This window comes from Hemitrygon akajei, chromosome 14, assembly GCF_048418815.1.
Source record: "Hemitrygon akajei chromosome 14, sHemAka1.3, whole genome shotgun sequence".
Classification (NCBI taxonomy): Eukaryota; Metazoa; Chordata; class Chondrichthyes; order Myliobatiformes; family Dasyatidae; genus Hemitrygon; species Hemitrygon akajei.
The window spans coordinates 71,504,999-71,532,816 of record NC_133137.1 but is presented as its reverse complement, the minus strand read 5'-3'; the positions used below and the strand labels follow the sequence as shown (position 1 = coordinate 71,532,816).

Below are 27,818 nucleotides of genomic sequence, written 5' to 3'. Positions count from 1 at the left end.
GATTATTTTAAAAGACCAAAGTAGATAAAGTTAACTATTCCACTTAATGTCTTTTAGGATTAAACACAGTTTATCAACATGCTATCTTTCCTTTGATAATGTCAATATCTCTAAATGACGACACCCAAAACCAGCCTACTTTCTGTTTCACTGCTCCCAAACACCTAACCAACAAGGTGCTTCTTAATTACTGCATCGAAATTCACAGCTGTGCCTATGTAAATTGCAGTACATCATGATGTATTAATAGAATTCATCATTTAAATGACCCTGGCTGGAAACTTGAAGAGGCAATGCACACAGAATATCCATCTATCATATCCTTCTTGCCAGAGGTTTAAAATGTGGCCATCTTGAAGGTGCCTTTTAAAGGTGTTTACAGTAATTTCACAACGACTCATAACAAACTTTTAAAACTGGAATCAAAGGCAGTACAGCTTCAAATTCCATTCAGAAACTAAAAGGCGGCATTAATATTTGTCAGGAGCTTAAAACTAATATTGTTTCGTATTGAGAACACTTAACATATTGATAGGAAAACTTACAAGTTTGTATATATCCAGATAACTGAATTACATTTACAAATATTCTCCCAAATATAAAGGAATTTGTTTTTAAAAAATCACTTTCAGAAGTTTAGGTATACGATGGTTCAATTCCTATAGCATTAATCCTGAGACACAAGTACAAATCCTAACACTGCAGTTAATTATTTTGAGCTTGGCTATATGAACAGATCCAGCAATTGCAACCCTGAAATGCAGTGGATATTTGCAGAAATCCATCTGATTCACTAATGCCCTGCCATCTCTATAAAATGAAATTGATGACTTCAGAGCAAGACTGCAGTACTAGGACTGTTATCAGAGACCATTATGTATTCTGCTTCACAGAGACATGGCTCACCTCTTCAGCTCTGGACTCAGTGCTCCAGCCTGAGGACTTGTTCATCCACCACGTAGAGCAGGCAGCAGCATCGGGTACAGGCAGACGCAGCAACGTTTCTTTTAGGATTAACTCATGGTGCACAGATGTGGCAGCTCTTTTCCAGTCCTGCTCTCTCAATCAGGAACAGCCGGTTAAGTGCCATCCATTCTATTTGCCAAGGCTGTACCACACCATCACCCTGACAGCGGTCCACATTCTGCCCCTGACAGACATCAAGCTAGAGAAGCTGAGCACAGTGATCAGCAATCAAGAGACAGCACACCCTGACGGCTCCTGGTCATCGCAGGGAAAATCAACCAGCACACCACTGTGAAACCCGAGGAATAACACACTCGATGGTGGTTACACCACCATCAAGAATGCTTATCACACCATCCTACACATGCACTTGGTCAAATCCAATCATAAGACTGTACTTCTACTCCTGATACACAGGTAGAGACCGAGGACCACAGAACTAGTGGTGAGGACAGCAACAATATGCTCAAGGGAGGCAGAAGTGTGTTTACAGAACCCCTTTGAAGTCCTGACTATATTCAAGAATTCATCTTCAGATTTGAATGATTGTGTCACAGCCGTCATCGATTGCATCAAGACCAGCGTAGAGGTATGTGTTCCTTCAAGAATGTACCAAGTCCTACAAAAGCAAAAACCTTGGATGAACTGGATTTTCTGTATGCTTAGGGCTAAATCTGTGACATTCAAGAATAGTGATCCAGAACCCAACAGCAAGTCTAGATACGATCTACAGAAAGCCATTGAGAGAGTGAAAAAGCAATTCCTTGTGACATTAGAGACATGATCAGATGTGGTGGGGTTTACATACCATTACTGTCAACAAGGCAAAACTTAACAACATAAATGGCTGTGATGCTTCACTGCCCAATGAGCTCAACACCTTTTATTCAGATTCAAATTCAGTTTATTGTAATTTAGAAACCACAAATGCAATGCAGTTAAAAATTGAGACAACGTTCCTCCAGAATGTTATCACAAAAACACATGACAAAACAGACTACACCAGAAAATCCACATAACGCTTGGCAATCCCCAATCCAGTGTACACTTTGATAGGGAGAATAATGCTACACCTATGCAAATCCCCACAACATCTGGTGACCCAGAGGCCGACATCAAGAGGGTGAACCCTCATGAAGCGCCAGGTCTCGATGGGATACCACATATGGCACTGAAAACCTGTGCTGACTAACTTGAATGTCCAAGGACAACTTCAAACTCTCACTGCTGCAGAGGATCACACCTGTTTCAAAAAGGCACTAATCATACCGGTATGCAAGAAAAGCAGGGCGAGCTGCCCCGACCCAGAAAAACTCTCATCTACTGTGATGAAGTTCTTTGTGAGATTGGTCATGGCTAGAATTAACTTCTGCTTGAGCGTGGACCTTTATCCACAACAGGTCTACCGGTGGACACAATCTCATTGTCTCTCTACTCTGCTTTGGAAAATATGGACAACAAAACAAACATTCGGCTGCTGTTTATCAATTACAGATCAATATTCAGTGGCATCACCCTTTTAGTACTAAACAACAAACTTCAAAACTTGGACCTCCATAGCTCCCTCTATAACTGGATCCTTGACGTCCTCTTCAGAGGACCAGTCAGTGTAGATCAGTAATAATATCTCACTGACAATCCAAACAGGTGTACCTCAAGGATCAGTGCTCAGCTCACTACTCTACTCTCTCTACACTCGTGTGGCTGTGCTTGCCATTTATAAATTCGCTAATGATGCCACTGCTGTTGGCAGAATCTCTGATGGTAACAAGGTATCATTCAAAGTGAGACAAATAATCTGAATGAGTGATACTACAAGAACAAACTCACACTCAATGTCAGCAAGACCAAGGTGGTGACTGTGGACTTCAGGAAGGGGAAGCTCAAAGAATATGCATCAGATCTCACTTAGGAGTCAACAGTGGAAAGAATGAGTGGCTTCACCTTAGCAGATGTCAACATCTTAGACAATCTAACGGCATCTATTAAGGGGAATGGGTCTTGGCCTGAAATTTCAACTGTTTGTTCTTTTCCACAGATGCTGCCCAACTCGCTGAGTTCCTCCAGCATTTTGTATGTGTTGCTCAAGAATTCCAGCATCGACAGAATCTTTTATGTCTCAGAGGACATAACACATCGATATAATCAAGACGGCGTGCCAGCAGCTAGACCACTGGGATATCTGGTTTGTCACCAAAGATTCCTGCAAATTTCTACACATGATACAGTGGAGAGCATTTTGATTGGTTGCATCACTGCCTGGTACAGAGGTTCCAATGTGCTGGATCAAAAGAGACTGCAGATAGTGTAAACTCAGCCAGCTCCATCGAGGACATCTTCAAGGGGTAGTTCCTCAAGAAGACAGAATCCACTAGTAAAAATTCACCATCCAAGTAATACCCTCTTGTTACTAACACTGGGGAGGAGGTACAGGTGCCAGAAATCCAACACTCAACAATTTTAGGAACTACTTCTCTGCCATCAAATTTCTGAGCATTGCATAAACACTACCTCATTATTCCTCTTCTGCAATATTTGGTTTTGGTAACTTACCCTTGTGTTTATGTTATACTGCTGCTGCAAAACACATTTTAAAACATATGACATTGATAATAAACCTGATTCTGATTCCGTTTCTGATAAACCTGATTCTGATTAGGGTCTAACTCAGCCTAGTCAATAGTTCCGGAACCATGAATTTAATCTGAAAGGTCTTCATTGCAAATGCAATTGGGAATGTACACTACAATACCACAGGCATCAACATTTTATGAACATCATAAAAAGTTGCAATTCATTCAATACCTAACATCAAATAGCACCATCCAAGCTTAACAACTCAACTCAATTCAGATAGATAAACTGAGTACAATGGGTTCTTTATATCTTTGCAAAGATAAAGAATACCATTGAGTCAAGGAATGAGGTAAACACAAAGATTCTGGTAGTTGATTGGGGAAGGGAATGATCAAAAGCACAGAAAATAATAAACTGCAGATCCTAGAGCATAAAAATGAAGGACATCCAGAGAAAATTATAGCTTTAACAGCTCATCAGATCAGAGCATGTTAAAAGACATTTAGGTAGCACTGGAAATGTGCTTTCTTTCCTCCAGACTAACATTTATTTTGACTGTATAAGCAGTTGTTCATTTTCATGTTTCAGCTCAAAGCACTCACGATGACTGCTGAATGAATCAACATTGGCAGAAATTTGTTTTGCATCATCCCATTTACAGCCTACATTGAGAGAGAGATTCATCATATTAAATTGATAGTTATCTCATCTTACAACTAACTAAGGCCATTGTAATGCACATCAGCTGGTAAAATTCATACAACAATTACTCCTATTATTAAAGTGCTCATCTAAACAATCAGATTACAGACAAATCTGGCTGCCTTTATGTATCATTTGCAAAAGTTCAAAGTATATTTATATCAAATTATACAACCCTTAAGATTCATCTCCTTACAGGCAGCCACAAAACAAGAAAACCGAAACAACCCAAAAGAAAACTAACAAACACCCAATGTTTTTTTCCGTGTGCCATTCTCTACCACAGCCTCAGCGACCACTTAGTTTTTTCAAGTGGTTGTCTTGGAGGAAAGATTCTGTGAGTGGTCCCCCACATCCTTCTCACAGTGCAATGTTTTTTTTACAAGGCCGAGTCGCGAGCTCGACACTAAACTCGGCATGGATGGAAAGCGTGTCCGGGATCGGCCCGACTGGATTCGAACTCCAGAACCTTCACTCCGGAGTCCGGCGCTGATGTCACTGCGCCACCAGCCGGCCACATCCAATGTACTGAGACAAAAAAATATGCAAATCATGCAAACAGAAAAAAAGGCAAGCAACAGCATTCAGGACTAAAGTGAGTCTATTGACACGAGGCCCAGAGTAGATGAAGCACGCCTCAGTTCATTACACAGTGGGGCAAATCGCCATGAAGCTCAGAGCAGGCCTCAGCCTCAGCACTGCGGAGAGCAGAGTAAACATTGCCAAGCAGCAATTAGAAACGGCTCGATCCTCACCTCCAGCCCCCAACACCCAACTTTTTTAATCCATCCAGGCCAGTTACTCCTTACTTCTTTTCTAAAAGGTCGCGCCTCAGTTTTGAGGCTCTACCCTCTCATCTGGATACCCCCACCAGAGGAAACATCCTCTCCACATCCACCTTATCTAGTCCTTTCGACATTTGGTAGGTTTCAATGAAATCTCCCCACATTCTTCTAAATTCCAGTGAGTACAGACCCAAAGCTGCCAAACCTCCTCGTATTTCAACCCCATCATTCCAAGAATCACCCTCATGAAGCTCCGATAACAATACATCCTTTCTGAGATAAGGGGCCGAAAATTGTTGACAATACTTTGATGGAGGAGAGATAAGATGAAGGGGCAAGATGTTACTACTCCTTTAGCTGCAGAGTTCAGCGGAAGTTTGAACAAAGAATCACAGAGTGGTCGCTGTAGAAAACAGAAATGGGTGGAGGAAGATGTGATAGATCGCAAGATCACCTTGTAGTTGATGGGAATGTCAAAGAAAGATGTGCTTGACTTGGAGGCAGGTGAAGCAAAAAGCAAGAACCAACACACCTCAATCCGTAGATATCAATAATAAAATGTAGAAAATTAAGGATTAGCATTAGAAAATTCTTTAGTTATTTTTAAGATACCATGAATTTTATTAAAATTATTAAAGTCTAACAACAAATAACATCTCCTCCACTAAAGACAATTTTTTCTCAATTGCTGAGTTATTCTAGCTATGGAGTACAGAATAGAACTATCAGTCTGGTAACAACTTAACATTAAAATTTTGTACTTTGAAGTTAGAACCACTTTTCTTTAGTCAGCCAGCTAACAGTATTTTGTCAGGGGTAAGTTGTTTTTTTAAAAACGCAGAAGAGTGGTGAGTGCGTGGAATGGGCTGCCGGCGACAATGGTGGAGGCGGATACGATAGGGTCTTTTAAGAGACTCCTGGACAGGTACATGGAGCTCAGTAAAGTAGAGGGCTATGGGTAACCCTAGGTAATTTCTAACCTCAGGACGTGTTCAGCACAGCTTTGTGGGCCAAAGGGCTTGCATTGTGCTGCAGGTATTCTATGCTTCTCTATTCAAAGAACAGTTCTTAACACATAGCCATAAAAAATCCATTTCTACTTTGTGGAGTAAGAGGGCATTTTCTTATTAGGATGCAGATTGGCATTAACAGTTCATCTTAACAGTTCATCAAACAGAAGTGCTGTAACCAATTGATTGAATGCAGGTGAACATCTGTATAACGCTATCCAAGTCAGGAGCGAACTTATTAATTGCAACCAAGATTGTCTTAACAACAAAAAAAATCTTCAAAATCAGGTAGCTTCAAGAATGACATCTTCAAAGTAAGTCACCAGCTCCTAAATTTCATTGCAAATTCCATCATCTCCACATTTGCTGAGTCCTCCACCCCAACACAATGAATCATTCATGAATTTAGATTAGTTGAGACAATTGAAAATATTGAAGCTCAGCCTTCACTTAAATTAACACCAATATGCATTAGCTCCAAGTAGATTAAAAGACTGAAAAACACCTTATTAGATAGATACATGGCTTATAACCAAAGGAAAAAATAGCTGGAGCCACTTAGCACTTTAGTGCAAGTGTGTTTATTAGGTGTGTCAAAAATCAAACTTGCAAAAAATAGCAAAAACTGCTAATATTAACAAAAAAAATCTACCAGTAAACACAATAATAGCTCCATACTATTTTCTTCCAGTGTGTACTCCTGACAGCCCTGATCTCCCCCTCTGAAGGAGATGAGCTCCTTTTTATTCGGCACTAGGATATACCATCTTGGAATATGATGTACCCCCACAATGTAGTTACAATCTTATCACAAAACAGCAGTATCCACATTAAATTCAGTATACAATATATACACATCTAAACATCCCCATTACTAAAGCAATGGAATATTCCACTGTGTATGGTAGAAAAGGTACCATAAAGCCAACCCAAGTGCATCAGCTCAGTTTAGGACCCACTGTGAGAATATACTGGGAAAAACATTCAGTGCAACAAAACCAGAATGACAAGGCAATGTTTGTGTGTGTGTAAATGCCCATGGGCGAGGAGTGTGTTGACTGAGTGTTCTCCACACCCATCTCTAGTCATCTACTCAAAAAAGCCTTGAACAAAATCTAGACACAATTCCATTAGATTTAATAAATTTACAAGATTTAATCATAAGCAATTCTCCCTTAAATACATTTGCATCCATAGCTTATACCTCTTGGATATTAAAAGGGGAAAAGAATTAAAAAGCATCATCATACTTACTGAAAGTAGCTTCCATGTTATTGGTCGGACCTGCCTTGGGATTCCAGACCAGCTGAGCTTTCTCAACTCTTCTGCATTTGGAAAAGGAAAAATAACAATGATTGGCTTAAGATCATATTAGGAGTATACAACAAAATCCGCCAGTTTGGAGATATGCAAGATCATTTACAAACATTTGTACTCCAATTAGAATTCAAAGTTTATCAGAATTAACAATTGGCACACAAGAGGAGAAAGGTCTATGGTAATATCCTATTCCCTTCCTTGTCCACTTTCAAGTCAACTCAAGTGGAAAGTAAATATATTATGCAAGTACACATGCTACCATGAGATTTGTTTTCTTGCAGCACTTACAGGATTTTTATGAAAAACTACACATAAATAAACAAAGACTGACAAATCACAAACACAGGCAGATGCTGGAAATCCAAAGCAACGCACACAAAATGCTGGAAGAATTCAGGTCAGGCAGCATCTATGGAAAAGAGTAAACAGTCGAAGTTACAGACCAAGACACTATATCAGGTCTGGAAAGTAAGATAAGTCAGAGTAAGAAGATGGGGGAAGGGGGGAGGAAGTACAAAGTGATAGGTGGAACTGGGAGAGGGGGAGAGGTGAAGTAAAGAGCTGAAAAGTTGATTGGTAAAAGAGATACTGGATGGAGAAGGAGGAGTCTGATAGGAGAGGAGAGAAGACCATGGAAGAAAGGGTGGAAGGGGGAGGAGAACCAGAATGAGCTGTTGGGCAGGTAAGGAGATAAGGTGAGACAAGGAAATGGGAATGAGGATTGGTGGGGGGGGGGGGGGGGGTCAATTTCAAAAAGTTCAAGAAATTAACATTCATGCCATCAGGTTGGAGACTACCCAGACAGAATATCAGTTGTTGCTCCCCCAACCTGAGTGAGGCCTTATTACAGCAGTAGAGGAGTCCACAGACTGACATGTCACAATGGGAATGGGAAGTAGAATTGAATTGGGTGGCCACTGGGAGATTCCGTTTTTTGTGGCGAACAGAGCAAAGGTGCTCAGTGAAGCTGTCTCCCAATCAATGTCAGGTCTCACTGATATACAGGAGACCACACTGGGAGCACTGACCCCAACAGGCTCGCAGGTGAAGTGCTGCCTCACCTGTAAGGACTATTTGGGGCCTGAATGGTAGTGAGGGTGGAGGCGTAGGGGTAAGTGTGGCACTTGTTCCATTTGCCAGGATGTACCAAGAGGGAGATCAGTGGGGAAAGACAAAAGAGTCACGTAAGTAGTGATCCCTGCGGAAAATGGAAAGTGCAGTGGGGGAAGGTGGAGGGACGTGCTTGGTGGTGGGATCCCATTGGAGATGGTGCCAATATGTGAAGGACAATCTGTGCAAATACCAAGAACATGAGATACAATAAATCCTTGAAAGAAACACTTCAAATCATAGAATTCATTCAGAACAGAGTCCCAGTCTGGGCATTCCATTTGATGCTCCCAAAGCTCTGATCCTACATACAAGGGACTCTGGTGACTTTCACTTCCATTATCATGCCGGTTTGAGATGACCTTATCCTATCCAGTTTCAAAACACTCATCCTGCCTTTGTCATTTACACCAACTAACTTGCTTTGGATGTAATATTCCCTTGGAAATATGTTTTGAGATAGTTTTCCCTAAAAGTACAGATGCATGCATGAAGCCACACCTGAACTATATAGATATGCATTTATATCTCAGTTAAATATTAATTCCAATTTGCCAGCACTAAAAATTATTGTTGATAAGAACACAGAACATGAACCAAAATCAGAATCAAATTTAATGAATATCATTGGCATACGTTGTGAAATTTGTTGTTTTGCAGCAGCAGTACATTGTAATAAACTATAAATTACTATACGAAAGCTTAGCACCAATTTCTACAGATTCTGTATCTGCATCTGTATTTCTACAGATGTGCAGTGGAGATGATTCTGACGATTTACATTGGAAAGAACCCCCAATGGACAGGATTGCAAGAGGCTGCAAAGGGCTATAAGATCAGCCTGTTCCATCATGGGTACAACCCTATCCATCATCGAGGACATGTTCAAGAGGCGGTAAACCAAGAATGCAGATTCCATCATTAAATACCCTCATCACCTGGGATATGTTCTACTCAATTGAGGAGGTATTCATTTTTGTGACTATAGTATTTTATAATGTCTTGCACTGTGCTGCTACCACAAAAAAAGAAATTTCATGAAATATGTTAGTGATAATGAACCTGATTCTGTTTCAAGAAGGAATAAGCAAGTTATACAAAGACAGCTGACACAAAACAAATACTGCCTGTCTGGAGATATGCATGATCAATTGCAAAAGTTTGTACTACAAATAGAATTCTATGTTAATTAGAATTAACAATTAGCACACAAGGGGAGAGAAATCTATGGGAATATCCCATTCCCTTCCTTGTCCACCTCAAGTTCAAAGTACATATATTATGAAAGTATATATACATTACTACATAGTACCTTCAGATTTGTTTGCTTGCAGGCATTTACAGTAAAAAGAAATAAAAAAGGATTTTTATGAAAAACTATAAATAAATAGACAAAAACTAACAAATTACAAACACGAGAAAATGTGCAGATGCTAGAAATCCAAAGCAACGCATACAAACTGCTGGAGGAACTCTGCAGGTTAGGCAGCATCGATGGAAGAAAGTAAAGACAGTATTCAAACTTAAACCATACACAGAACACAACACATAATTGTCGTCCTCATACAAAGGATAGAAACACCTTACAGCATGGGTTCCCAATCTTTTTTATGCCATGGACCAATACTATTAAGCAAGGGGTCCATGGGCCCCAAGTTGAGGACCCCTACTTTAGAGGGTGTACGAAAGGTTGACAAGGAAAGGTCAGAAATGCAAGACAATATCAGCAAAGTATTTATGGACAGGTTATTTTCATTCTCCTCAAGAGAAGTGACCTAGAGTGGACTTAAAAATGTATTTACAATTTAAAATGACAAAAGGAAAAGGTTGTGAACAGAAGGAATGTTTTCTCTGTAATAATAGTCATGAAAAATAATGACCAAAGGGAATTCACAAGAAACCTCTTTACCCAAAAAAAAACAAGAACACAGACCTTCCTACATAGCAGTTAGATTGAAAAGGATAAATAAATTTGAGAGACTGTATTTCTCAAGAGAAACAAGTCCCAACATTGTGAGCACAAGATTGAAAAAATAAACTCATTTTTATTTTTTTCTTTTAAAAAAAATGCATACATCTGATGAAAAGACTACAGATTACGCCAATTACAGTTTTGTAATGAATTCATTTTTAACAAACTAAATGTAATTTTTTTTTCACAAATATAGTTTGTATTTTTTTTACAAATATAGTCTGCTACCATCTGGGAAGCAGTACTGAAGCATAAAAGCCAGAACCAACAGGCTCCACGACAACTTCTTCCACCAGGCCATCAGACTGTTCATTCATGCCGATGCTACTGTATTTCTGTTATATTGACTATCCTGTTGTACATATTTATTATACATAACTATTGAATTTGAACAGAATTTGCACATTTGAACAGAACGGAACATAAAGATTTTTACTCTTCATCTATTTGAAGGATGCAAGTAATAAAGTCAATTCAATTATGATCCTATTTTGCAAATATCAGAGCTTGTATGCCAGTTGCTATAGGCCGAGAAGTATTCTGATCAGAACCCAAGCTGTGGAGATTAATAAGGGATGGATGGAATTTGTCTATTTCAGCAAATTCAAAGCATCAATAGTTTGTCAACTAAAGTAATTTTTCTGTATGTCTGTGAATCTGCTTTATAGAAGATTTCTTGGATCACAACTTGTTATAGTTAAAATGTAACTTGGATATAAATACTCTGCCAGTGACATCTCATTTGTGAACAGTAGACCATGCAAGACATGAAAAAATTATGCGACTTCACTGCCATGATGTACACCATTTATCAGAATTCCATCCTGTAACTTTATTTACACTAACCCACAGGAAGATAGAAAAAACCTCAGGCTGTGATTAATAAAACTGAGTCTGCCATGAGCGGTACAATTAACTGGTGTGCCTTTGTGAGAAATCCCAAGTGTGGCTTTTTCCACCCAATTCAAAGACTCCTTATCAATACCAATCATGAAGTTAATTCAGAGCCACCATTTATCATCTCATGTTAACTTCCTGTGTATGCGAAAAAAATCAGTGAAGTAACGGGATCTGCCAACCCTCTTGTTCTAATTCTGTCATAAATTTGACAGAGAGGAATGAAGCTTTGAACTTCAACCCTGCACTGGTGACACTGTTTGCAGTTATAAACAGACAATTTCTCAATTATCAATAAAAGAGAGCAGGTTTGCAAATTACTGGAGTTGTTCCATCAGGATATCAGGCTTTCAACATTTAAATACCACATTTTGTACAGTGCCAGTGCTCCACAGGAACATCGTCAAGAAATCTTTGACAAATGCTCTACAAGGAGATATTAAGATGAGTGGATAAGAAATAGGTTAAGGCAAGCTTTGCACGCCTTCGTTTATATTTGGGATTCACTCAAAGTGTACACACAATTAAAGAAAACATTAAAAAGAAATGTGCATTGTTAATAAGTAAAAATGCAAATTTGTTCAATCAAGGCGAAGATGATGTTTTTATGCAGCAGTTTTAAAATCTGCCAAGTTTAAAAAATAAAATTTGAAAAAGCTTCAATTCATTTTTATATTCCCTTCTCTCACAAGAAGAGTAATTCACTATTGAGGTCAATTCTGAATTATTCTTTGGATGCCAAATCTCAAAAACCAAGCCCCCCACCTGATGAATAATTATGGGACAGTCACTGTTGGAGCATATTCTGGAGTTAGGTTATAGAGCAAAATATTGACTTCAGCAACCAATCTTTAGACCTGAATGTGAAGTGTAATTAAATTTAAAATGCAGCCCTGGACAAGTTTCCTGGAGCTGTGGACTGGAGTCAATTGTAAACCAGGCAATGCTAGTTAACATTCATTTTTGATGTCTGGAATATGGGTGCGAAGGAGGTGAGAAAATTATATGTATTTCTAAGGAAGCATTGTAGATACATAGCAACTATAGAATTGTCCTTTGATTTTCAATACACAAAAATGTCATGTAATATTGGGTTGAACAGGCCTCTTCCACCAACTTTACATCCAATTTGCAAAAAGCTCTAACCTTGAGCACCAATTGCCAATGTGGGACTAAGACCACATCCAAATCCAACAAGGGTAACAAGCATCACCCATCACATTACCATTATGTCTGAAGCAGACTGATTGCACAAGGTTCAGCTTCTTATGCAGCTCCTCAGATAATGATGCAGTAAGGTGTGGACAATATTCAACTCTGAACTGGTAGGCAATAAGTAACATTTGCATCACACTATCCAATAAAAGAAAATCTAACTATCACTCTGATACCTCCAAAGGTGGGATGTGGTTAATCATGAAGCTATTTGGAAATAGTTTAGAGGGCTGAGTCCAAATCCCAGAAATAAAAACAAATGCAACAATTAAAAGCAGCATATTGACTACAAAGCAGAGCAAAGATTAGGAAAAAAACATCAGGAGCAATTCCTTTAAAAAAATGTAAACATTAAAGCAATTACTTGTAGAAATTAAAAAATATTAAAACTCAATGACATTTATCTATAAAGTTTAATGAGGGCTACCTGATTTTTCTCCACTTTTCCAGCAATTAAGCTATACTATGTTCACTGCCAAGTTGTGAACGAAACACCCCAAAAAATCAAATATTGGGTATAGGAAAGCTTGCCGAAAAGGTTTAATTTGTAAGTTTAAGTGACAATTCCTTGCTTACAAAAAAACTAAATATTGTGAAATTCCCAGATTGAGATGGGTGAAGGCTTACTATCTTTAGTACTGGAATTGCATAGTTCTAATACAACATCCTCTAACTACAGTACACCTGACCCAACTCCACTTTATCAAACAATACATATTTTCATGCCTAAAATTCCTTTTGTTAAAAAACAAAAGCAGATAATAGATTTGAATATGTATGTGCTTATGTTCTCACTTGGGCATTGTTCCATGGAATGCAATCCTTTCCACCCCTACGGACAGAACAAGCTCAAAAAACACCTGCAGAATCTCTTGAATCTTCACTGTGAATAACCTGCAGTGCAGATGAGTGGCTAGATAATCAGTGGGAGTTCACTGGAGGCAAGAGAGGAGGAAACAATAAGGTTGAGCTGGATTCGTGGCAATGACTGATCGATGGTTACTTTAGATTCAATGGGCTGAAGAGTCGACTCCAATGATGCAAGACCCCCCCCAAGGATCCTACCAAATGTGGAAAAAAATGAAGAACTGTTTCACAGAGACCTACAGGAGGTTTGTTCTGCACAAGGACTACTTCTTTAAAGCATCTTATGTACAAATACACCATGCACAGAAGAACTGACAATTGCACTTGAGTGCCGTGCTTAATTCCCTAGCATGGTGGAGAGCAAACCTCTTGATCAGAAGTGAGCAAAGGAGGGGGAAAGGTGGGAAGGCAACCAGTTGAGGTTTTAAAGGAAATATAAAAGATTAGTTTCATTTGCTGCATGTACATCAAAATATAAATGAAATCTGGTTTTTGTGTCAACGAAGTCTGAGAATTTGCTGGGGGTCTTACCCAAAATCTTGGGGATTTGGATAAATGAACACCACCACATCAACTACTTTCCTAGCTACTTCTGTCTACACTCAGGGACTAACCAGACTGTTCACTTTGCTGACATAAACTAGCAAGTTAGGTCTGTTTTCATAAATTGCCTTCATTTTAAATATTCAATTTGAACCTCTTCTCCTCTCCCGCAAACTGAATGATTACTGCTATCTTAGGGTACGTTCATCCCATCTTATTTCATATTACTGGGTCTAACACAGTCTGCACTGTAGTGGTAACAGTGTGCAAGATGACAGTAAACAAAAAATTGTTAGATGAGATTTTCAGCATTGGAGTCCTGATGATCTATGAACATAATAGAGAAAAATCAGTTTAGAGTAATAAAAGAATTCACATCTATATACTTAGTGACCAACTTACTATTGTTTTCCCAAAGTAAGGATATGCCCAATTTAATAATTCTAATTCTATTCAGTATAGGAGAAAAACAAATACAACAAATGAATAAATTTTTCAAATTATCAAAAGTAATAAGTTCAAATATGAAGTCGAAGGAGCATTGCAAGTATCATAACAGTATCAGACTAAGGAACTGATTGAGGACTTCAAAGTTCAAAGTCAATGTTATTATCAAAGTACATACATATCACCATATACAACCCTGAGATTCATTTTCTTGCAGACATTCACAGTAATTACAAAGAAACACAGAATCAACGAAAAAATGTACACAAAGACAAACAACTAATGTGCAAAAGATAAACTCTGCAAATACAAAAATAAACAAACAACCAATAATAATAAATACATCAGCAACAAATATAGAGAAGGTGTGTTTATAGAGCCTATGGGTTGTGCAGACAGATATGTATTGGGATGAGTGAAATTATTCCCTCTGGTTCAACAGCCTGATGGTTGAGGGATGATAACTGTTCCTGAACCTGGCAGTGTGGGACCCGAGGCTCCTGTATCTTCTTCCTGATGGCAGCAGCAATAAAAGAGCATGGCTTGGATGTTGGGAGTGCCTGATGATGGATGCTGCTTTCCTGTGATAACGCTCGGTGTGGATGTGCTCAATGGTGAGGTAGGGCTTTACCCCTGATAGACTGGGCTATATCCACTACTTTTTCCCCCACAGTTTTCTGTTCAAGGGTATCGGTGTTTCCATACCAAGTTGTGATGCAACCAATCAGTACCCTCTGTCGTGCATGTTTTGTTTTGTCTTATAACAAAACGATTAACTCAGAGTGGATCAATCAATGCATGTTTATTTTATTTGCTGCAAGGGAAGGCCATCACTGCACAAGAGTCAGTGAAAGCTGAAAAATAAACAAACACATAATCACTCCTTTATACCCAAGTGTTAGCTTCAGTACATCGACTTAATCATTGTTTTTGGCATTCTTCCAGCAATGCATCTGCTTGTCTTTCTGTAGTTTGTCATAAGCTCGATGTCATTGGTATAATATTGCTATTAGCAAAGCACTCTGGTACAATACAAATTCCATTTTGTTAGAGACACAAGTGGCATTTTGTTCCACATCTCCACCAGGCATCTATAGACATTTGACAAAGTTTTAAATGACATGCTGAATCTTTGCAAACTTCAAAGAAAGGACAAGCACTACTATGCCTTCTTTGTAAGCCAATGTGCTGGTCCCAAGACGGGTCCTCTGAAATAGTAACACTGAGCATTTTAAAGTTGCTGACCCTCTCCACCTTTGATTACCTGATGAGGACTGGCTCCTGGATCTCCAGATTCCTGCTCCTGAAGTCCATAATCAGCTCCTTGGTTTTGCTGACATTGAGACAGAGGTTGTTGCTGTGGCACCATTCAGCAGGATTTTCAAACTCCCTCTAATATACTGATTCATCATCACCTTTGATTCAGCCAATGACAGTGATGTCATCAGCAAACTCAAATATGGCATTGGAACTGTACTGAGCCACACAGTATAAAGCGAGCAGAACAGGGGGCTAAGCACACAGCCTTGTGGTGCAACTGTGTTGAAGGGAGATTGTGGAGATGTTATTACCAATCCAGACGGGGTCTTCAAGTGAGCAAACAGAGGATCCCCTTGCACAAGGAGTTATTGAGGTCTTGGAGCTTATTGATAGTTTTGAAGGGATGATAGTACAGAATGCAGAGCTGTAGTCAATGAAGGGCATCTTGATGTATGCATGTTCACTGTCCAAGGTTAAGCAAAGAGCCAGTGAAATGCCATCTACTTTTGGACTGTTATGACAGTAGGCAAACTGGAATGGATCCAAGTCGCTCCTCAGGCAGCTCACGTATTTCATCACCAACCTCTCTAGCACTTATTCAGCACAGATGTAAATGCTACTGGACAATAGTCATGGAAGCAGGTTACCATATTCTTCTTGGGCATTGGTATAATACAAGCCTGCTTAGAGCATCTGGGTACCTCAGACTACCAAAGCAAGAGGTTAAAGATATCAGTGAAAACTCCAGTAGATGATCACAAGTCTTCAATACTCAGCCAGGTACCTCAAATGGGACAGATGCTTTTCATGGTTTCGCCCTCCTGAAGAATGCTCAGGAAGGGGAAGTCAGGAAAACACACACCAGTTCTCACTGAGGGGAAAAGGTGAGCAGCTTCAAGTCTGTGGGCATCAATATTTCAGAGGATCCATCCTGGGACCAACACCCTGACTCAATTACGAAAGCACTCCAGCAGACTATGCTTCATTAGCTGTTTGAGGACATTTGGTATGTCACCAAAGACTGTAGCAAATTTCTACACATGGAAGAGCATTCTGATTGGCTGCATCACCACTTGGTATGAAGTTTCAAGTATGCAGGAATGAAAGAGGCTGCAGCGACCTGTAAACTCAGCCAGCTTCACCGCAGGCACAACCCTCCCCACCATCGATGACATCTTCAAAAGCCAATGTGTCATAAAGCTGCACCCATCATTAAAGATCCTCACCATCCAGGACATGCCTCTTCTCGTAAATTCAACCAGGGAGGAGATACAGGAGCCTGAAAACCCACACAATGTTTCAGGAACAGCTTCTTAAGCTCCACAATCAGATTTCTGAATCGACAATGAAACCACAAATACAACCTCATTATTCCTCTTTTGCACCATTTATTTTTGTAACTTGTAGCCATTCGCATTGTGCACTGTAGCGTTGCCACAAAAACATTTCATAACATACGTCAATGATAATAAATCCGGTTCTGAAAGTGTTTTCTTTAATCCATTGTTCCTATGCCAACTCCAGCAAAGCAATCTCATCAGTTCCATTCTCCCTCATTCCCTGCAACATATTTTCTCTCGCATGCCCATCAACTGGATAACCGTGTGGCTAGAAGGGGTTTAAGAGTGGTATGACTGAAATGCAGATAAATAGAACCAGCTTGATGGGCACAGTGGTCAAGATGGGACAAAGGGCCAATTTCCACACTCTACAAGTCCCCTTTTTTTTTGTCACTTTTCTACACCAGGCATAACTTACAAAAGCTAATTCTCCTAACAACTCTTTTATGAAGATGTAAGAGAAAATCTACACACTCACAAGAGAACATCCAAACTCCAAATACCTTTTTATTTATAAAAGTGATTATCTTAAAAGTGCTACAAGAAAAAAAGCAATCAGGGAGTAAAATTTATATACAAGATACAACTAGTTGTATAGCTTCAGAGGATTCCTCATATGCACTCTGTGGCTTTCTGAACTGTATCTGGGCTCACAGAGGAATTTAATCAACCAGTTTTGATACATTTGCATGATGTAAAGACCAATGAAGAATTCTATAAATCTAGAATATTCCTACCATGAAATCATGGCTGGCTTTAAGATTTTAATTTTGCCAACCTTTAACTAACATTAAAACAAACACACATTTAATCACATAATAATTTCCAAATTGGTTATTTCTTCAGAACCAAAAGACCTATGAAACTAGTTATTTAGCAACGAAAGCACAATACAAAGCACTAAGAACCAAGTGTTGTAAGACATTTAGGACATAGCTCCTCTCTCCCACAAAATAAAATTAATGCACTTTACTGATTCAAGCTGACTAAATACTTTCAGAGCAATAGTCTTCAAAAATGAGTATTTGTGAATGACTTATTATTGCTGCTTCTATCTCATCAATTACTCTGAATGACCAACAACCTTGATGTACACAGTTAAAAAAAATTGCTAGAAGAACTCAATTGATCAAACACCATCCAAAAGTATTAAGTTCAAGTTAACACTTGGGCAAACACTGCATCAGGAGAGATAATGCTTGACCCAGCAAGTTCTTCCAGCCAACCTTCAGTCTCTCTTGCTCCCAGCCTCCAAATATAAAGCACTGTGAAAAAAAGTCTTCGGCACAGCTAGAGTGCCTAAGACTTGTGTACAGTACTGTACTTGTCAACGTGGAGTGGAGGGAGAAGGTGTAAATCTGGCGGGAGCAAAGGATGTTGGGAATGGTGAGGATGGAGTGCTGCTGGAGGGGTGTGGGACAGGTTGCAGAGAAGGAGTGCCAAAGACCAGAGGTGTTGCAGCTGCAGACACACCCAGCTCTCAGACATCAGGCAAGGTCATTTAGTTCCAAATAATTGGTTTATTGATCATTACAGAACGTCTCTCTGGTGCTCCCTGCTCTCTGCCCCTCTTCTTTCCCCTTTTCCCAACCACAATTCCCTTTTCTCTGCCTCCTTCCCACTCTCAGTCCACAATGGAAACCTACATCAGAATCAGATTTATCATCATTCACACATCATGAAACTTGCTTTCTTTTTTGCGGCAGCAGTACAGTGCAATACATAAAATTACTAGAGTATTATGCAAAAGTCTTATGTGCCCTCGCTATATATGTGCCTCAGACTTTTGCACAACTGTAAACCTTTAGAATTTCTTCACTTATAGTAATTCTGATGTCTCTAGTTTGTTCTGCTAATGTTAAGATAAATGGGTGAAGATTAAGTGAATGAATGTCCTATCCTCACTGAAATAGGCCACATCTAAATTAGCTTATCGCAGAATAGAATCTTTATTTGTGTTCACATGCCTTCTTCAGAGTTAAAGCTTACCCAAATCAGGATTTGAGCCTGCCAACAGCTGCTTGAATTTTTCTAATCGAGTAATTTCTCTTTCAGTCATTGGTGAGCCATCCGAGGGATTCTGGTCTGCTGACAGAGTTGGTGATCTAGAAGGGACAGACAGCTGCCTTTGTGATGAGGACTTCTCAAGATGATTTAAACCTGCAAATTGATAAAAATATATTTACACAAACAAAAATACTTCACTCAGAATTTCAAAAAAATAACTTTTAATATAGAAATGCAAATCTAACCCCAATTTCTACTGCAGACCGCACATAATTTTTGAACTCCAAGCTATCCCTTCCCTTTGATATGAATAGTGCTATTACTAAACTAGTTTTCATGCAAATTAAGGTTTTCAAAGGCTTATTGAGCAATCGATCATCACACTCCAACAGAAACACCCATTAAAATTATTGAAGCTTTGGTGGCATGTGTTTGTCAGGGTCATGTTTTAAAAACTTCAAGCCTTAGATTTATATGATTTGTCATTCACCACGTAAACAAGTTTGCAGTACAAATTTAGTGGGAATTTACTGTTGGAATCACAACAAAACTGTCAGCACATGTTGTATTTATGCTGTGAAACTGGCAGCAACTTCTGGAACACTATTTGCTGTTAAATATCCTAATAGAGAAGCTTATGTCAGAGACTTTGATCTCACAGGTGGTGTTGTTTTGCACACATTTCCATGCAATCAGTGAATGAACGAGAATGACGTTTATTATGGACCACTCACAGTGTAATGTGCCCCAAATATATTTTTGAGTTGTGCAGTAAACCACCATTCACTCATTGACCTTTCCATAAGACAAATCTGCTAAGCTGACTTTCCCAATGCCATTGCAACTTTTTTTTTAATTACACAAAATAAAATTTCTTTTAAATGTTACTGTGACATTTGTATCTAAACTGATCTGATGGTGCATTCCAAATCATAGCTGCTTATAACACACAAAAAACTTTTACCCTCTGGTTCATTGGCCAATCACAGATTTCTTCTCCAGTTAGCTAAATCTGCTCCAACAATGCCACATTCCTTCGTTTTACCCTCCCTTACATGAGGGCCACATCTTTTAAAGCAGGAGATCTCAACCTTTTTTAATGCCATAGGCTCTTACCATTAACTGAGGGGTCCATGAATCCCAGGTTGGGAACCCTTGCTTTAGAGATGGAAAAGACATTTCTATATCACTCCAAATTGTATTCTCACCCTTATCCTTCTTTGCAGAAAGCATAACAGGATATAGACATATCGGAATGGGAATGGGACGTTGTATCCAGAGATACCGGCCACGTGACTGATGCACTGCCACCTGGCTGGTCGGAGGACACACCACATGCCAATCAACATTTGGTCCCTCCCAATTAATCAATGCACACCTAAATTATTGGTCACCTTAATTGGATTATCTCACCACGCCCCCCCCCCCCCCACCCATGCTTTAAAAGGTGAGACTTGGCCTTGACTAGCCCTCTCTTACAGACCACCACATTGGAGGTAAGTGCATTGATTTATGTTTGGGAAAGTTTATCGTTTGTCCTGGTAAGGGAGCTGCAGCTATCCATGGTCAAGGGAGATAGCTGTTGTAGGGCTTTTCCCTTTTACCCTGTCCCCACACCGCTTCCTGTGTATTGTAGTTGCTTGTGTTGACCCGACTTCCCCTTGTAAATAAATTCCTTATTATTAAAACTGTGTGTGTCCAGGCCTCTACTGTTGAGACTCAAAGAACCAGTTATTTTCCATCACAACAGACGTGGAGTTAAAATGTGTGGCAACAACAGCTAAGTTCAGCAAGGAATTGTTGATATTTTTGCCTACACATAACATTAAAATGGTCAGTTCCCTGGACAAGTCAGTTCTCCATCACCAACACCATTACCTCTCCAATGATAGCTTCTGTCCCAGAAACAAAAGAAATAAACCAATAGGCCAGAATTCCACCCCACAAAAAAAAATTAGCAACATCTTTCAGCTTCATAATCTATATTTACTGCTCAAATCTCCTCTAATATAGAGAAAAATCTAATACATTCATGGGAAAAACGTGTGGATTAGCAGGCACACTGGGGAACATTTTAGTTCAAAGCTTATGTTTGACATTGGGCATCACCTATCACAAACTGTTACACCATTTCTACTCCGACTTAGCACTGCAGCGGATAGTGAGGTCAGCTGAAAGATTATTGGGGTCTTTCTTTCCGCCATTACAGACATTGACACCACACGCTGCATTCGCAAAGGAAACAGCATTATGAAGGACCCCACACACCCCTCATACAAACTCTTCTCCCTCCTGCCATCTGGGAAAAGGCACCGAAGCATTCGGGCTCTCACAACCAGACTATGGAACAGTTTCTTCCCCCAAGCCATCAGACTCCTCAATACCCAGAGTCTGGACTGACAGCAACTTACTGCCCTCTACTGTGCCTATTGTCTTGTTTATTACTTATTGTTATGCCTGCACTGTTTTGTGCACTTTATGGAGTCCTGGATAGGTTTGTAGTCTAGTGTAGTTTTTTTGTGTTTTACATAGTTCAGTGCAGTTTTTGTATTGTTTCATGTAGCACCATGGTCCTGAAAAACGTTGTCCAGCGAGCAGCAAGGTTAGATTCTACCAATTCCTATAATTCTACCATTCCTATTATACCCTCTTACCCCAGCTTTGTTTACCTGTACTGTACTTTCCCTGTTGTTGTTACACTTTACTCTGCACTCTTTTATTGTTTTACCTTCCTTATTCATTTAGAGATACAGCGTGGAATGGACCCTTCCGGACCTTCACGACGCACTACACAGCAATCCACAATATCACCCCGGATGAACTACAGGACAATTTACAATGACCAATTAACCTAGCAGTATCTCAATGCACAATGTAATGATATGATATGTATGGAGAGACAAGCTTTTCACTTAAGTCTCAATACATGTGATAATAATAAACCAACTGCAATTCAAGACACATACAGAAATGTTATATTATAATTGTCTAGAGGCAGGCGATAACAAATATATTTTGTCTTAAAACAAACTTTTATTGAATTTCATTCTACACTAATCCAGACATTTTCCCCCCTCTTTCCAAACCTTCCCCTGCAGTTTAAACCGACTGAAGTAAACTATCAAACACGAGGAAATCTGCAGATGCTGGAAATTCAAACAACAACACACACAAAATGCTGGTGGAACACAGCAGGCCAGGCAGCATCTATAGGGAGAAACGCTGTCGACGTTTCGGGCCGAGACCCATCGTCAGGACTAACCGAAAGGAAAGATACTAAGAGATTTTAAAGTAGTGGGGGGAGGGGGAAATGCGAAATGACAGGAGAAGACCGGAGAGGATAGGATGAAGCTAAGAGCAGGAAAGGTGATTGGCGAAAGTGATACAGGGCTGGAGAAGGGAAAGGATCATGGGACGGGAGGCCTCAGGAGAAAGAAAGGAGGGGGGGGGAAGCACCAGAGGGAGATGGAGAACAGGCAAACGACTAAATATGTCAGGGATGGGGTAAGAAGGGGAGGAGGGGCATTAACGGAAGTTAGAGAAGTCAATGTTCATGCCATCAGGTTGGAGGCTATCCAGCCGGTATATAAGGTGTTATAAGGGCCCTCAAATTTACCTGGTCCATTTCCGACACCTCCCTCCCCTTTCTTGATCTTTCTGTCTCCATCTCTGGAGACGGCCTATCTACTGATATCTACTATAAGCCTACAGACTCTCACAGCTACCTGGACTATTCCTCTTCCCACCCTGTCTCTTGCAAAAAGGCTATCCCCTTCAAACAATTCCTCCGTCTCCGCCGCATCTGCTCTCAGGATGAGGCTTTTCATTCCAGGACGAAGGAGATGTCTTCCTTTTTTAAAACAAAGGGGCTTCCCTTTGTCCACCATCAACTCTGCTCTCAAATGCATCTCTCCCATTTCCCACACATCTGCCCTCACCCCATCCACCCGCTACCCCACTCGGGATAGGGTTCCCCTTGTCCTTATCTACCACCCCACCAGCCTCCAGGTCCAACATATATAATTCTCCGTAACTTCCGCCACCTCCAACCGGATCCCACTACCAAACACATTTTTCCCTCCCCCCCTTCTGCTTTTCACAGGGATCGCTCCCTACGCGACTCCCTTGTCCACTCGTCCCCCCCCATCCCCCCATCCCTTCCCACCGATCTCCCTCCTGGCACTTATCCTTGTAAACGGAACAAGTGCTACACCTGCCCTTACACTTCCTCCCTCACCACCATTCAGGGCCCCAGACAGTCCTTCCAGGTGAGGTGACACTTCACCTGTGAGTCGGCTGGTGCAGTATACTGCGTCCGGTGCTCCCAGTGGGGCCTTTTATATATTGGTGAGACCCGACGCAGACTGGGAGACCGTTTCGCTGAACACCTACGCTCGGTCCGCCAGAAAAAGCAGGATCTCCCAGTGGCCACACATTTTAATTCCACGTCCCATTCTCATTCTGATATGTCTATCCATGGCCTCCTCTATTGTCAAAATGAATCCAAACTCGGGTTGGAGGAACAACACCTTATATACCGGCTGGGTAGCCTCCAACCTGATGGCATGAACATTGACTTCTCTAACTTCCGTTAATGCCCCTCCTCCCCTTCTTACCCCATCCCTGACATATTTAGTTGTTTGCCTGTTCTCCATCTCCCTCTGGTGCTTCCCCCCCTGCCCCCTTTCTTTCTCCTGAGGCCTCCCATCTCATGATCCTTTCCCTTCTCCAGCTCTGTATCACTTTTGCCAATCACCTTTCCAGCACTTAGCTTCATCCCACCCCCTCCGGTCTTCTCCTATCATTTTGCATTTCCCCCTCCCCCCACTACTTTCAAATCTCTTACTATCTTTCCTTTCGGTTAGTCCTGACGAAGGGTCTCGGCCTGAAACGTCGACAGCGCTTCTCCCTATAGATGCTGCCTGGCCTGCTGTGTTCCACCAGCATTTTGTGTGTTGTTGTTTGAAGTAAACTATCATTTCTCCACGTAACTCCGGACATTCAGAACTACAGGATAAGCATGCATGAATGCTGAACTGTGGAGCTTGCACACAACTATCTACAACTCATGACAATGAATAGAGGGAGACAGAAATAGAGAGCCTAGCAGGTTGCATCAAGTGCTTATACTAGTACATTTAAAATTCAAAGATTTTTACCTCTACCACTGGAACACAAAAAAATAGAAGCAGGTAAAGGCCACTAGGCCTCTCAAGCCTATTAATATGATCATCGTTGATCTTCCCTCGATCTAAACACCTCCACTGTGCCCAATATGTCAATCTCTCAAACATACAGTACAATTATCTACTTGCACCTCAAATACTATTAATAAGATAGCCTCCATAAACATTCTGGAGTGAACAATTCCAGAGATTGAATATGGTCTGGGAGAAGACATCATTTAATGAGCAACCCACGCTTTAAAATAATGCCTCCTTGTTCGGGATTTGCTCACTGTGGATGTTCTTGCTATTTGATATACCGCTGCCAATCCCCTCACCTCCATCAGCCTGCTTTCAGTACACTGGTGACAATAGAAATGATGCCACAAATAATTAATGCTGAAGATGTGAATCTCCCACAGGAAAGTAACTCACAAACAACCCTTCATTAGCTAAAGCTGAGGAGGGCCCATGATTCCAGGACTGCTCTGAAATCCTCCAAAATCAGCCTGTAAAGGGATTCTGGATTTCCAGTTGGAAAACAACAAGCATAGCGAGATTGATCAGGAGATATGGCAGCAAAATAATACCAAACACAGTGTCCTTGAACTATAAATACTGCCACACCTTGAGAAGTAATTCTGCAAGCACCTGAAATCTGAGGTTCAGCAGAAAGCCCACTGTGTTTTAAATTTTGATTAGTGGAAAGAGCAGATGGTCAAAAGCAAGAAGCAGTCTGTGACTGCTGGAGAAAACACTTCAAAGAATCAATTGTAACTCCACCCTCGAAATGTGCCATCTTTGACTCTACTTCACAGCAATCGTTCCAATTCAACCTCTTTGCACTCAAGAATACAAAACAAGACAAGGTGTGCAGATGGCACCAATGAACTCTTAAAAAGTAGTAAAGAGGGCCATTAGTTGCAATTGAACAATCTAATCGCCTATGGCTAGAAATGGGATGATATGCCAGGGGAACTTGCATATGCCATAAATGTTTCCATCTTCAAATAATGACTAATCCACTTATGATAACTACAGAAAGGTTTCCACATTAGGTCATCATTAAGGTCCTCCTTGGGTGCCTCCAAATGACATACAAGTTGCTTCTCAAACCACAGTGTAGATTTCATCCATCAACATGCACAACATACAGGAAAACAATGCATCAACTCCCGAGTGAAATACTCAGAATATCAAAAACCAACTTTTTATGTGAGCTCACAAGAATCTTTAATTTGGTCACTACAGAGGGACAGACTATAGAGCATCCTTCTCAATTAGGCTGCCAGCAGAAATTTATCTTGTACCTGCTGCCATACAAGTATTGATCCTAACTTACATATCCATATTGAGCCATGGTGTGAAGGCTAGTGTTAAGCAAGTCTGCTTCATTCTCCCAATATCATATTTTTCTCCACTGCATTGCTGCTGGTCACCTGCAACAAGCTTCCTACTGGAGTAAAGTTTATCTACAGGACAAATGGGAAACTACTTCTACAATATCTGCAGTTTGGGAGATCAGATACAAAAAAGAGTATACTATAAATGACAGGACCCTTGGAGCACTGACGTACAGAAGAACTCGGGTACAAGTCAGTAGATTCCTTAAAGTGGCAACACTAATGGACTAACTTGGATTGTTTTCCCTGGTGTATTGGAAGTGGAGGTACAACCTGACAAAGTACATAAAATTATACAAGGTATGGAGAGAGATGAAAGAATCTTTTACCCAAGGTAGAAATGTTAAATACTCAAGGGAATAGCTTTAAACTTTTCCCTCACAGCTTAAAAATGTGGAGATGAATGAGGCTAATTTTTTCTTTTATTAAACAGGGTGGGAAATGCCTGGAATGCTCAGCCAGATGAGATAGTGGAAACAGGAGGGACAGCAACATTTACAATGCAAGGATTGGATAAATACAGATAAAGTGCAAATAGCTGAGATTACTTTAATTTGGCATTATGGTTGGCAGACACTGTGAGCCAAAGCATATGCCTTGTATTTATTACAGACACAGCTGCATGTTCTGAAGCTAAGCTCCAAGTCCTCCAGCTTATTCACTAAAGAATATTTGTAAAAAGTGAGTTGCACTTCATATCCACTGAACTAAAAGTCCTCTCCCCATCTGTCCCTATTACAAAACCCTCCGACCATCAAATTTTAAATTTGCCTGACCAGTTGGTAGGGCACTTGTGCTGGCACCTAACCAAACTATCCAGAGAAGTTGCAAGTACAAGCAGCATCTTCCCCGTGGCTGCTGTGCTATTTTTAAAATGGAAAGCCTGCCTAGTGAGCTGGTATTACCTTAAACCCAACACAAGTTCTGCAACTCCCACTAAGATTAATAACAGAAAAAAATTACATTAACTAGTTTCAATATTTAATTGATTTTCATCAAAATCATTTATGTTTAATGCAAGGACTTAAGAGCCACCTGATGCTTTTATTTCTCTTTCTCCTTATTTTTAAACATGTCACACCCTTGCCTATTCTTTTTCTAAACCACGTATTCTATATCAAACTTTGACGCTCACATTTCTGAAAATTCGTTGCTATATCCCTGTGATTTTTTTTTTTTAAACTACAAGTTGGTAAAGAACTTTGAGTACATTCCCCCATATCTCAGAGTTCCAAAGCCCTTCCATCTGTAATACATTTGCAAGACCGCCGTTTCAGCACTCAACGACACACAGTAACTCTGGTATTATTTATTCCCTTGTGCTACAACTGTTGCTCGTCTTCCTATACAAATAAAGACAGAACAGGGGAGTTACAGAAGGAAGGACACCAATCAACAAAAAAAAATCAACTTACTGCCCTTGTTTGTGTCCCACACACCTTTTAGATAGGTAGATACTTTACTGATCCCAAAGGAAATTACAGTGTCACAGTAACATTACAAGTGCACAGATATATAAATATTAGAAGACAAGTAGAAAGAATAAAAAGTACCCTCAAACAGTCTAACAGGAGGGGTAATCACTTCCCATCTATGGGTTGAATTATTATAGAGCATGATGGCTGAGGATAAGAATGACTTCATATGGCACTCTTTGGACCAGCACAGTTGTCTTAGTCTGTTACTAAAGGTGCTCCTCTGTTCAACCAAGGTGGCATGCAGAGGTTGAGAAACATTGTCCAGATAGGCTAGAGTAATGGGAGCAACTACAACATTCTGAATGCTTTACACTGTAAACTTAGTTTTCTGATACTATCCACTGATAACTTCTGGACCAGGAGGGTAAAAATGCTCAATTTAATTAATCAAAAATATACCAAATTTAGAATAAATTCAACTCTTACAGGTAAGAGAGGCATTATGAGAGTCTGTGTGAACAACAAACTGATTTAAAATGTCCAGCTATGTTCCATATAGTGTTCTTCCAGTCACATTGAGAGAGACTAATCACTCGCTGGTGGGATGATGAACTACTGGATCAGTAGTTTTCAAAAATTGTTCTAACATAAAAATGCAAACTTGTAGTCAATAATTAACTTAAAACATGATTTAAACATCTTTACTGTAACCTGCATTAACAGTAAAACAGATAGTGGTTAGTGCTGCTTTCTCAATTCCAGGGATCCACTATCAACCATGAACCTGGGTGTTATTATGCATAGTTTGCATGTT

At 40.1% G+C, this 27,818-nt stretch overlaps 1 protein-coding gene across 5 annotated transcripts in view; it reads right to left on the bottom strand.

The window, feature by feature from the left end:
• tbc1d22a (TBC1 domain family, member 22a) overlaps window positions 1–27,818 on the bottom strand; it is a 274,507-nt gene that overhangs the window by 221,731 nt on the left and 24,958 nt on the right. For all 5 annotated transcript variants that reach the window (XM_073066369.1, XM_073066368.1, XM_073066364.1 and 2 more), the window contains 2 exons: window positions 19,001–19,171; window positions 7,295–7,365 (listed from right to left, as the gene is read on the bottom strand). In XM_073066369.1, the coding sequence (XP_072922470.1) occupies window positions 7,295–7,365; window positions 19,001–19,171 (242 nt within the window). The remainder of the gene's footprint in view (window positions 1–7,294; window positions 7,366–19,000; window positions 19,172–27,818) is intronic.